The sequence below is a fragment of the Mustela putorius genome, unplaced genomic scaffold, assembly GCF_011764305.1.
Source record: "Mustela putorius furo isolate JIRA1106 unplaced genomic scaffold, ASM1176430v1.1 tig00001451_pilon_pilon_pilon, whole genome shotgun sequence".
NCBI classification, from domain to species: Eukaryota; Metazoa; Chordata; class Mammalia; order Carnivora; family Mustelidae; genus Mustela; species Mustela putorius.
This window is the reverse complement of record NW_025421748.1, coordinates 1-12,725: the sequence shown is the minus strand read 5'-3', so window position 1 is coordinate 12,725 and position 12,725 is coordinate 1. Positions and strand designations below refer to the sequence as shown.

Here is a 12,725-nt window from a genome sequence, read left to right as displayed (position 1 = left end):
ATTTCTCTATTTATTACTTGGTTTTGCTGTTTAAGTTCCATCAGTGAACACGTGATACATCATTAGCTCCTGACGTAGTGTTCAACGGCTCCTGAGCCGCCGTAACAGCCCGCGCTCCTCGCCACACGTGCGCTCCTTAACACCCATCCCCCCACCCCGCTCCCCTCCGCAGCCCTCAGTTCGGCTCCGGGAGCCCCGAGTCTCTCTCGGTTCGTCTCCGTCTATGGTTTCCTCCCATTCAGCCACCCTCCCCCCACCCGTGGCCCCCGCGCCATTCCTTACATTCCGCGCAGGAGGGAAACCCCGTGGTAACTGCTTCTCCGCGTGACTTCCTTCACTCAGCCTAACCCCTCTGGGCCCGGCGCGTCGGTTTTAGAACGGCCGCGGCGGAGGGCGGCTCTTTTGCAAGAAGCAGCGTCAGAGCGCTGGGGACCGCGCGGCCCCGGGCCGTGTCTCCGCGCAGCCGCAGCGTGGGGGAGGCGCGTGAGGCGGCCCGGCGCGTCTGTGAGGACGACGCGCGAGCGCGCGACTGAGAAGGCCGAGCCGCGGCGCGTGCGCTCTCCCGGAAGCAGACACAGCCCGTCACCCCTCCCCGCGCCGCACCCCGCCCCCACCGTCCAGCACCCGCGCACGCGCGCTGCTGAAGGGAAGCGGTAACACGCGGTGTCCGTCCCGGCCTCGTGCTGGCTCCTGAGAACGGGGGGCGGAGGGCACGGCGGCGCTCGTGGCTACACAACACCCGCTTTGGATCAAGAGTTTGGAACCGGCTCCGCCGTGTGGCTCGGAACCCCGCGCGCGCTCCTCACTAGCCCGAGCCTTTGTCTCGTCAGCGACCTGAGGGAACCAGAGGGTCCGGCTGAGAGGTTCGCCCCAGGACTGGACCCGGCGGACGGCCGAGCCCCGAACCGACCGCAGGGCCCGCGCCGCACGGATGGGCCGGCGGCCGTGCAGCCGCGGCTCCGGGCCGTGGCGCAGCGCCTCTCCGCGTCTCCTCGGGCAGCGAGGGGCAAGAAAGCGCTGGACGTCGGTTCGGGGACACGAGACCGCCTGGGCACAATGAGGCAGTGGGTCCAGCGACCCAGAAACGACGGTGAAATTCGAGTCTCAAAAACCCGGTTCCTGTCCTCCCCGTCGTCCGTGCCTCGGGCCGCTCAGTGCCGGGCCTGCCGTGGCTGGTTCTCTGCTGTGGCAGCCCCGACTCTGCGACCGCGTGACCGACCCGGGGGACGCGCCGCCGCGAGCGAGCCGGGCGCGGGCTCTCACCTGCGTAGCACAGCGCGCGCTTCCGCTTCCCGCACGGCTCGTCGTTCCACTGGCCCGGGGCCGACGCGCTCTTGATGTAGATCTCCACGCAGTCCTGGTTGTTCTTCTTGTTGTTGGGCTCGTGGTCAGCCCAGTTCGCCGCCGCCTCGGTGAGGGGCTGTTTGGTTCCCACCCACGTCCATGTCTCGCCGACCTTCCGGATCCCGATCCAGTAGTACGAGCTGGAGTACGGTATGACCTCATTGAGGTGAGCGATTTCCTTTTTATTCTGGATGGCCACTAAGTCCGTGTAGTGCTTCTGGCAGAACACCCGCGAGTAGTTCCAGGAATACGCTTTTGTGCTGTAGTGGTAGGTCCACGCCGCCACTTCTTCCTGCTTTATTAAGTCTGAGGAGAGAGAGGGATGGCCAGGTTAGCGCCCTGACCCCGCACAGTTCCTGAGCGTGAAGACAATCCCGCGTGGCTCCGAAGAGCTTCCGACCGCAGGGCCTAAAACAGGACTCTTCCCTGTCTGACCTAGTTGTTCTGAGGAAGAACACGAGTTTCCATCTTTCATCTAAAAAGATACCCATGGGGCGCCCGGGTGGCTCAGTGGGTTAAGCCGCTGCCTTCGGCTCAGGTCATGGTCTCAGGGTCCTGGGATCGAGTCCCGCATCGGGCTCTCTGCTCAGCAGGGAGCCTGCTTCCCTCTCTCTCTCTCTGCCTGCCTCTCCATCTACTTGTGATTTCTCTCTGTCAAAAAAAAAATCTTTAAAAATATACCCATGAAGTCAGAATGGGAAATTGTATTCTGAGGACCCTGAGGATTAGAAATTTGTAGTCACAGTGATAACAGACTTGGGCTGTCTCATCGTCTCCTCCTTTTATAAGTGGGGCAGACGTATTAAGTAATTTGCCCAATTTAAGGGACACACAAAATGGCTCAGTGGCTCCTTTTGCTTTACAGATTCTACCTCCTCACCTGTAAAATAAGATGTTGTATGACCTGGAGCCTGCCTGCTGGCCCAGCCTCATCACCCACCATATTTACCTTCTTAGCAGATAGACTCCCACTCTGTGCCTTTGCAGTGCTCTTCCTGCTATTCCAGCTGCCCTCCCCACGTGGGCCTGCAGAATGGGCCTCCCCATACTTTCCAGGACTCGCCCAGGTAGGCTCGCTGCCCCTTCCTCCAGGCTCCTGCTGCACCTTATCTCTGCCTCTACCACCCTTATCACTGGGTGTGGGAATGTCTCTTCCTGTGACGGCAAGATTAGGAATCCTGGTAGTGCTCTGTTTTCATCTCTGGGTCCCTTAACCAAGCACAGAGCGTGGCACCTCACAGGTGTCCCAGAAATACTTGTTGAGTGAAACACAACGTGTTTGTGACCCAGGCAGGTCACAAATCAAGTCTCCTGACCTGCAGTCTCACAGTCATTCCGCCGCTCTTGACTGTTTCTCTCTGATAAATTATGCTGTGTCCTCCACTTCCGCTCACTCACGTGTTAAAACAAGCCTTTTAAGATATGTTTGTGATATTAAATGAAATAAGGGGTGTGCCCTTCAAAAGTGTAAGGGGCACTCTGAGGGAAGATAATATTTTTGTAGCCAGTGGGAACTCACCGGGGCCAGAAGAGGCCAGATCCCATGTGAAGAAGTGTACAGGGCAGGCAATCAGCCCGGGAAGTGGCCGTCTTTCCTGTTTATAGAGGCTCATTCCTACTCAACCCTGTCCTCTGCTGCTGGCATGATGGTCATGCTGGTCTCTCCCTCACTGACTCCTCTATTGCAGTGCTTTGCCCTAAAACTTTATTCTGGTGTCACCACGGCTGCAATATTGACCTCCATGGAGATTAGGCAGTTTTACCTCAATCAGCCCCTTCTTCCATAATAACATATTTAAAACTATGTTTTACAGTTGTAGTGGTTTAAGTAAATACATCTATGAATACTTTATACTAAGACATTTTTGTGAGTCCCTAATGGTGCTGTGGACCAGTGTCTGCTGGGCCTAATGGATAATTGGTCCTGGAGATGTTCATTTCAGTTTTTCCAGAGTTTTTCCAGAAGTGTGATGGTGTTGGGTGCATTTTTTCCCCAGGCATTTGGGTGAGAAGAGTATTTCCATGCCTCACAACAAATGGCTACCATCCTTAACTTCTCCTACTTGGAGAAGGTCCCCTCCTTACTCAGGGCTAGATGAAGGGTTAACATAAAGTTTACCAAAGATCAGGGCACTGAACCAAAGGAGCTGGGCTGTTCTGCGGACCACTCTGTGAAATCTCCAGTTCCAGATGGCTTTTAGGCAGCTGGCCTGAAACAAGAAAAGAAAACTTCTTTTTAGGATTGATGTGAAATCAATGAAGCCAAAAAAAAATTCTTGTCCATAATCAGTATATTGAGTTATAATCCTCCCTGTTTCCAGTGAGGGTGGAGGTTCAAGCCCTCTGCCTCCTTCTTGTTTCTCACTGCTCTGCTTCCGAGTTGTACCCTGCACCATAGCCGAGGACAGAACTTGTTTCTTCTTTCATTCAAGATATTTGTCAAGTAACTACTCTGTGCAACTAATATTTTTTGTTTATGGTACATTCTGTAATATGCACATAAGAAAAAGATTGTCATTGTTATTATGCAATAATCTCCCTTTAAGAACTAGTATGCCACACCCTAAAGTACTAGGAAGTTGCACACAGACTCCCTGACTGACCTGTGCTTTGATGCCTGGGGCAGCAGTGAATTATCCTGTGCTACACCATCTACTCTGTGTTATTGATCTATGTTTTATCTTCTTGCTTTTCAATTTCAGCCTATGTCCACAGTATTATTCAATAAGTAATATATATGCATAACACATATATAATAAACTTACTCCCTTTGGATCAATAGCAAGTGTTATTTCTAATTAGTTCCCTTCTGTTGGGATTTCATCAGATCTGTTAACATTTTCAAAATGTTTTTAGGCAAGGGGAGGAGCAAGATGGCAGAGGAGTTGGAAACCTACATTTCATCTGGCCCCAGGAGTTCAGATAGACAGTTACCAAACCATCCTTAACACCTACAAACTCAATGGAAGATTGATGAGAAGAGGAGCAGCAATTCCATGAACAGAAAAGCGACCACTTTCTGGAAGGTCGGACGTGCAGAGAAGTGAACCCAAAGAGATATAGGGGAAGACAGACCGGGGGCGGGGGGGTTCTCCATCAGCCACTTACCGGCAGGTGAGAGAGCAGCGGGGCCTGATATTGGAACGTTTAGAAGTCTGCTCCACGGAGGGACATCGCTCCGGAGGCTAAGTGGGGGGGTAGAACCCTTGCGGGGACTGTGTGGTCTCAGCTCCCTCAGGGTTACAGGAAGACCCGGCGTGTCCAAGTGTGGCAGAGCTCCCGGGTATCAGAGCGGGGAAGTTGGGGGCAGAGACAGAGCCAAGGAGGGGGCTTTCAGCTCAGGGTTGCCATAAACCCTGACCTGAGGCACATTCGGACACTGGTCTTCGAGCAGAGACCTCACAAATGGTAGATCGGGGAGACCCTCCACCCTTTCTTCTCTGGAAGAAGTGGCGGGGGAGCGCGGCAGGAATCTGCTAGGTTTGGAGACTCCAAACAGGGCCATGCACCAGAGATAGAGATGCTTGGTCACAAGCCGGAGGAGCTCAGAGCACGGCCGGAGACCAGGGAGACGGGAGGAACTGACGGCTTTTCTCTCAGGTTGCACTGAGGAGCCGGGCACCTCCTGCCAGAGACTGGGTGGCTGCCATCTTCATTCCCGTCCTCCAAAGCCAGAGGGAAAGCACTCAGGGAACAAAAAGCTCTGAGCACGACCTAGAACACATCGCTTAGCTCGGCCCCTGGCAAGGGCGGTGTGGTTCCGCCTCCAGCAAAGACATTTGAGAATCACAGCAACATGAAATGTGTGTTTCTTTCCTTAAAATTTTGGGATGCAGCTTCTTAGAGACCAAAATCTAGTGTATGGCTTTGTTCTAGCTCCCGCCTGATCACATTCTCTCCTTTTTTTAAAAAATATTTTTTTCTTTCTTTTTTCAACCAACTTCTTATCTCATTAATTCTTTTTAAAAAATCTACTTAAATTTTTATCTTTACAGTCATATTCTATCCATTCTATCCCTTCATCATGTTTACCTTTATTTTTGTATATATGTAAGTTCTTAGTTCTTTAAAATTTGGAGAGGCAGTTTCTTCTAACAGACAAAAATATACCCACAATCAGCTGTGTGGCTCTGTTCTATTCACCAGCCTGAGATAGACACACACATACAACATATATATATATTTTTTTTTCCCTTTCTTTTCACCCCAGTTTTGAGTCTTTTCTGATTTGTTTAGTATACATTTTTCTGGGGTTGATCTTACCCTTTTAACATTTTGTTCTCTCATTCATCTATTCTCTGGACAAAATGACAAAGTGGAAAAATTCACCTCAAAAAAAAAAAAAAAGAGTAAGAGGCTTGAGACCTAATCAATATGGACAAAGAGAATCCCCCTCAAAGTCAATAAAAATAGGTCAACACCCCATCATCTAATAGTAAAACTTACAAGTCTCAGAGACAGAATGAAAATCCTAACCTAAAAGCAGCTGAGAACAATAGGCCTATAGTATACAATGGTAAAAATATTAGACTGACAGCAGACCTGTCCACAGAGACCTGGCAGGCCAGAAAGGACTGGCATGATATATTGAGAGCACTAAATGAGAAAAACATGCAGCCAAGAATACTACATCCATCTAGGCTATCATTGAAAATAGAAGGAGAGATTAAAAGCTTCCAGGACAGGGGCGCCTGGGCGGCTCAGTGGGTTAAGCCGCTGCCTTCGGCTCAGGTCATGATCTCAGGTTCCTGGGATCGAGCCCCACATCGGGCTCTCTGCTCAGCAGGGAGCCTGCTTCCCTTCCTCTCTCTCTGCCTGCCTCTCTGCCTACTTGTGATCTCTCGCTGTCAAATAAATAAATAAAATATTAAAAAAAAAAAAAAAAGCTTCCAGGACAAATTAAAACTAAAAGAATTTGCAAACACCAAACCAGCCCTATAGGAAATACTGAAAGGGGTCCTCTTAGCAAAAAAAGAGCCTAAAAGTAGTAGATCAGAAAGGAATAGAGACAATATACAGTAACAGTCACCCTACAGGCAATAACAATGGCACTAGATTCATATCTTTCAATAGTTACCCTGAATGTAAATGGGCTAAATGCCCCAATCAAAAGACACAGGGTATCAGAATAGATTAAAACAACAACAACAACAACAAAAAACAAGACCCATTGATAGGCTATTGGCAAGAAACTCATTTTAGACCCAAAGACACCTCCAGATTTAAAGTGAGAGTGTGGAAACAATTTACCATGCTAATGGACATCAAAAGAAAGCTGGGCTGGCAATCTTTATTTTTTTAAAAGATTTTATTTATTTATTTGACAGACAGTGATTACAAGTAGGCAGAGAAGCAGGCAGAAAGAGGAGGAAGCAGGATCCCCGCTGAGCAGAGAGCCCGATGCGGGGCTTGATCCCAGGACCCTGGGATCATGACCCGAGCCTAAAGCAGAGGCTTTAACCCACTGAACCACCCAGGCGCCTGTGGTGGCAATCTTTAAATCAGATAAATTCAATTTTAAGCCAAGACTATAACAAGAGATGAGGAAGGACACTATGTCGTACTTGGGTCTGCCCAACAAGAAGATCTAACAATTTTAAATATCTATGTCCCTAACATGGGAGCAGCCAATTATATAAACCAATTAATAACAAAATCGAAGAAACACATCGACAATAATACAGTAATAGTAGGGAACTTTAACACTCCCCTCACTGAAATGGACAGATCATCCAAGAAAAAGATCAACAAGAAAATAAAGGCCTTAAATGACACACTGGACCAGATGGACATCACAGATCCATTCAGAACATTCCATCCTAAAGCAACAGAATACACATTCTTCCCTAGTGCACATGGAACATTCTACAGAATAGATCACATCCTGGGTCACAAATCAGGTCTCAACTGGTACCAAAATGAATTATTTGGACTTCAAGATAAAAAACTTTTGCACAGCAAAGGAAAGAGTCAACAAAACCAAAAGACAACCGACAGAATAAGAGAAGATATGTGTAAATGACATATCAGATAAAGGGCTAGTATCCAAAATCTATAAAGAACTTATCAAACTCAACACCCAAAGGACAAATAATCCAGTCAAGAAATGGGCAGAAGACATGAACAGACATTTCTGCAAAGAAGACATCCAAATGGCCAACAGACATATGAAAGAGTGCTTCACATCACTCAGCATCAAGGAAATACAAATCAAAATCACAGTGAGATACCACCTTACACCAGTCAGACTGGCTAAAATTAGCAAGTCAGGAAACAACAGGTGTTGGTGAGGATGTGGAGAAAGGGGAACCCTCCTACACTGTTGGTGGGAATGCAAGCTGGTGCAGCCACTCTGGAAAGCAGCATGGAGGTTTCTCAAAAAGTTAAAAATAGAGCTACCCTATGACCCAGCAATTGCACTACTGGGTATTTACCCTAAAGATACAAATGTAGTGATCTGAAGGGGCACATGCACCTGAATGTTTATAGCAGCAATGTCCACAATAGCCAAACAATGGAAAGAGTCTAGATGTCCATCAACAGATGCATGGATAAAGAAGTTGTGGTATATATACACAATGGAATACTATGCAGCCTTCAAAAGAAATGAAATTTTGCCTTTTGCAACTACGTGGATGGAACTAGAGGGTATTTTGCTGAGTGAAATAAGTCAATCAGAGAAAAACAATTATATGATCTCACTGATAAGGTAATTTGAGAAACCATAAGAGACTCTTAATGTCACAAAACAAACTGAGGGGGGCTGGGGGAAGTGGGGTAGGGATAGGGAAGCTGGGTGATGGACATTGGGGAGGGTATGTTCTATGGTCTGTGCTGTGAAGTGTATAAACCTGGCGATTCACAGACCTGTACCCCTGTATGTTTAAAAATTTTTTTAAATTTTTACAAAAAAGGGTAATTTGAGAAACAAGACAGAGGAGGGAAAAATGAAATAAGATGAAACTACAGATGGAGATAATCCATATGAGACTCTCAATTTCAGGAAACGAACTGCAAGTTGCTGGAGGGGAGGGCTGTGAGAGGGATAGAGTAACTGGGTGATGGACACTGGGGAGGGTATGTGCTATGATCAGTGCTGTGAATTGTGTAAGACTGATGAATCACAGATCTGTACCCCTGAAATAAAAAATACATTGTATGTTAATTGGAAAAAATTAAATGAGATAATGGAAAAGAAAAAAGTAAGACATAGTGATCAAGTAAAGACTTTAAGCTTAAAATTGTACTTTATTAGGTTAAAATTCTGCAAAGAAAGTGGAATACAAATAGTTATGAGAGGAGAGAAAAGAAATAATATAAAATTTCTTACTATCTGGAACTTACTTATGTTTTTTTTAAGTGGTGAGGGTTATTAGATCACTACAGTATTTACTTCCACTGAAATGAATATTAAGAAATGATGTGACATCTATTTATTATAAAAGGCTAATATTTACAATGTATTAGACATCCCCTCCGTTATAAGTTTAAAACTTAATGATCAAAGAAGTTAGCTTTCTACTTAAAAAGGTGTGAGAGTTTACACAACTTTCCAAAATTCTTTCAGAGGCACAAGCAGCAAAAGCATTACTGCTGAAGAACACCATCATGCAGATTTCATGAAGGGGACCCCAGTATTCACCTTTGAACGTGAGCTGGGTTCCCCTAATATTCACCTTTGAATGTGTGCTGGGTTCCCCCTATATTCACCTTTGAACATGCGCTGGGTTCCTTCTCCAGTAGACTGGAGGAGTATAGTATTTTTGATCTAGTGGTCCTCCCCATGGGCCCTTTGGAAGTGTTTGTTTCCCTGTACATTTCTCTGTCGAGCATTTCTAGAGGGTCCTCTGACTTAAGGGAATGTTCAAGGGAGTGTGTGGGAGGCTGATGAGGGGAGGCTGCTGCTTCACTGTCCATGCCTGACTCCAGCCACTATCCCAAAAGAGCTGTTTCACATTTTATTTATTTTTTTTTAAGACTTTACCCATCCATTTGACAGAGATCACAAGTAGGCAGAGAGGCAGGCAGAGAGAGAGAGGAGGAAGCAGGTTCCCCACTAAGCAGAGAGCCCGACGTGGGACTCGATCCCAGGACCCTGAGATCATGACCCGAGCTGAAGGCAGTGGCCTAACCCACTGAGCCACCCAGGCGCCCCAGCTGTTTCACATTTTAACTAGCTTGTTTAAATGTTGAAATATGGTTCAAACAGAACTGAGAGAGAAAGAGAGTTTTTAAACATTTTAAGGTTTTCAAGGTGGATGTTGGGTTAACATAATGATTCTTATTCTTGCAGAACATTTGAATTCCTTTGAAAGATTGATAAAAGCACTGGTCAGGATTCTTCAAAAAATGCACAGCTGTAATTTGTTTTTAGACAATTTCAGACAGTTCATGGACAGTCCACATGTCCATGTTTAGTGGACTGCGAGTCCAAATCTCTGTGAACTTTAAGGCAACGGAGTAAGTCACTGGCAACAGACAAATGTTTTGTGTGTGAGCATAGAGAATGGATGATGCCTGAGAATCTTCCTTTGACTGGTCATTTTCCTCTGAAATTTCTCTGGGGTGGGCAGGCTTTCTCACCTCTGTTCCTGGTCTACACTGTCATCTTCAGCTCTAAGATCCTGGAGATTTTAAGGGCTGTTTCCATGTGTTATTGAGCTAGTTAAGTGTTGAAACAAGAGCAAATGTCTCTAAGAGAAACGGACATGGGTCTGCTAATCTGTAATGTTCTCTGGCTGTCGGCTTCAAACTGGAAGTCATTGGGAAACAGTCTGTGACTAGGTCATTATAATCATATCCTGTACCCTTGTAAACCTTTATTAAAGCTGCTTTACACTATAGTTCTCTTTAATTTTACTTTTCCTAAGAACTGAAAAAAATGGAATGAGGAGAGGGGCAGGGACAAAGTGCCAGACCAAGTGTTTTTTCCCTTGTCCTCACTTTGCTTAGGAAGAAGTATTGGATGCCAGCAGGAGTCCCATGGCTGCCAACGTGGAGGGTGGCTTGCAAAGTGGGCAGAAGTGGTGCCATGGGAAGGAATTCTGTTCCCCTGTCTACATTGTAGACCACAGCTTTGCACTTCTAAAGGCAGAATCGACAATATGACCCCCCCTCCCCCGCTGGGACTGTTTGCCTTCTGCCCCAATCCTGATCTCTCTCCTTCCTCTATGGTTCAGGTTCTTGAACTTTCTACTTTCCCTTTATTCTCCAGCCTCCTCCAACCACCAGCCCATGAAACTGCTCTTGCTAACTTTACCACTGAAACCCTAATTACCAAACCCAGTGAACACTTTCCCTTCATATCTTCCTTGACCTTTCTCCACCAATAAATACTACTGAATACTTCCTTTTATTGAAAATGCTTCCGTTGTTTCTCTTGACTCTTATCTGACATCTTGAGCAATTTTGATGCGTCTTCCTCTGAATGTATGTCAGCCCACTGCTTGCCCTTGTAGAGATAGAGACTTCCCTAGGTTCCTGCCTCCATGACCCTATTCTCTTATCACTCCTCTGCTTTCTTGAGGTCTTCTTCTGGTCATCCGTGTGCCAGATGGCCCGCAGGCAGCATCTCCACCCCTGACTTCCCTCCTGAGCATGACATCGGCAGTCCAAGCGCAAAGCAAGCCTGTGTGTGCAGAGTCAGAAGGTGCTGCTGGCAGACACTTCTCAAGGCCAAGATAACTTAGGTCTGAATCTCAGCGATAGTAGAAAGCAGACGCTTAATGCTTAATAAATATTTTATGAATGAGTGAGCAAATAAGTTGAAGAACAAAGGCAGAGGAATGACTGAAGGTAAGACAAGTGGGTTCTGAATAAGAAAACACTGAAAAAAATATGTGATGGTTATAACTCCGTATCAAAAGGCTACAGCAGTGGTTGTATCAAATTTAAAAGTATATTATGATGAGGCAGAAGAGCCCAAGAAAGCTGTGCAAAAAAAAAAAAAAAAATGATCTTGGTACTTTGTGTCACTCTATTTGGGTGTGAGAGAAGCAAGGGGCATGATGGCTCACATCCTATGTGAGGGAACAATGAGTAGGACTCACTCTCTTAACACTGTACGGGTAAGACAGAAGGATGTGTGGAGAAGTGGGAAAACCTGCGATTGTGACAGTGGGTGGTGTGTTTCAGGAAAGCCCAGAAGGGCGTCAAATAGCAGCAGCTCTTAGAAGTTGGGGACGAGAAAGCAGATTTCCACCCAACCCTCTGGAGAGAGTGTGGCTCTCAGGAAGACTTTAGCACTCAAAGGGGCTCTTAGAAGAGAAATAGGTTCTTACTAGCAGTCAGTCTCCCTGGCCTGAACCCCGTGACCCTGAAGTCCTTTGGGCCATGAAGGGAAGACAAAGGCTCTCTCTCCTTTATCCAAACCCTTCACACCAACCTGTCATCAAATCATACTGACCTTACCTTCGGACCAGATATCTGGGCTTTCTCCAGATATCCCATTTCCGCTAAGGTACTAGAGCAGACATAATTCTTTCACTTCTTGCACATTTTCTATCTGGCCTCGCCTCAAGTTGCTACCTTCAAGTTATCCATCTTCAATTCTTTCTCTATAATGAAGTCAGAATCATTCCTAACACACAAACCTGATCGTATCACTTTACTACCTAAAGTCCATCAGCTGTTCCCATTCCTTGAGCAACAAATACAGACCCTTCAAGATGACGCAGGTAAGACCCTTCAAAACATGGTCTCTTCCTTTTGTCTAGTCTCCTCTCCTGCCGTTAACTTTCAGTTTACTCACCATCCACACAATTCAACTATGCATTTATAAAAAACATCTTGTCATTTCCAGAATGTACTATATGTGCCCTCTGTTCTCCTAATTGCCCAGAGCACCGTCTCCTTCTCTGTGTGCCTAGTGCTATAAATCCAAAAATCTCCTCCTGAAAGGAGCCTTTTCTATCACCAGAGTCACCGCCCCCACCAAGACAGGTGCTCCCTGTTATTCCCTGTTCTTTCCCATTGCTTATTTCAGTAGCTATTAATTTATCAAAGGCCTAAATGTGTCAGGTACTCTTTGAGGCACTGGCACTAAGATGGTAGAAACGGACATCATTCCTGTCCTCATGGAATATACAATGTACTGAGGAAGACGGACAATGACATGCCAATAAATACAGAACAGTTCATAACAGATAAAGGTGAAACCTGGGAGCTAGTGGTACACGCTAGGTTGAGAATTAAAGTGGGATAGAGGGACTGGTGGTTACCTTGGGCAGATCTCTCTAAGGAGGTCTTTTTTTTTTTTTTTAAGATTTTATTTATTTGACAGAGACACAGCAAGAGAGGGGAACACAAGCAGGGGGAATGGGAGAGGGGGAAGCAGGCTTCTCGCTGAGCAGGGAGCCCGATGTGGGGCTCGATCCCAAGAT

General features: G+C 46.5%; 1 protein-coding gene across 1 annotated transcript in view; it reads right to left on the bottom strand.

Moving 5' to 3' along the window:
- Positions 1-11,793, bottom strand: part of LOC101672622 (selectin P) — a 38,383-nt gene extending 26,590 nt beyond the window's left edge. Inside the window, exons 1-3 of the mRNA XM_045087743.1 lie at positions 11,755-11,793; positions 3,464-3,554; positions 1,264-1,650 (exon numbers count right to left, since the gene is read on the bottom strand). Of these exons, the coding sequence (XP_044943678.1) occupies positions 1,264-1,650; positions 3,464-3,554; positions 11,755-11,793 (517 nt within the window). The remainder of the gene's footprint in view (positions 1-1,263; positions 1,651-3,463; positions 3,555-11,754) is intronic.
- Positions 11,794-12,725: the final 932 nt, after the last annotated feature.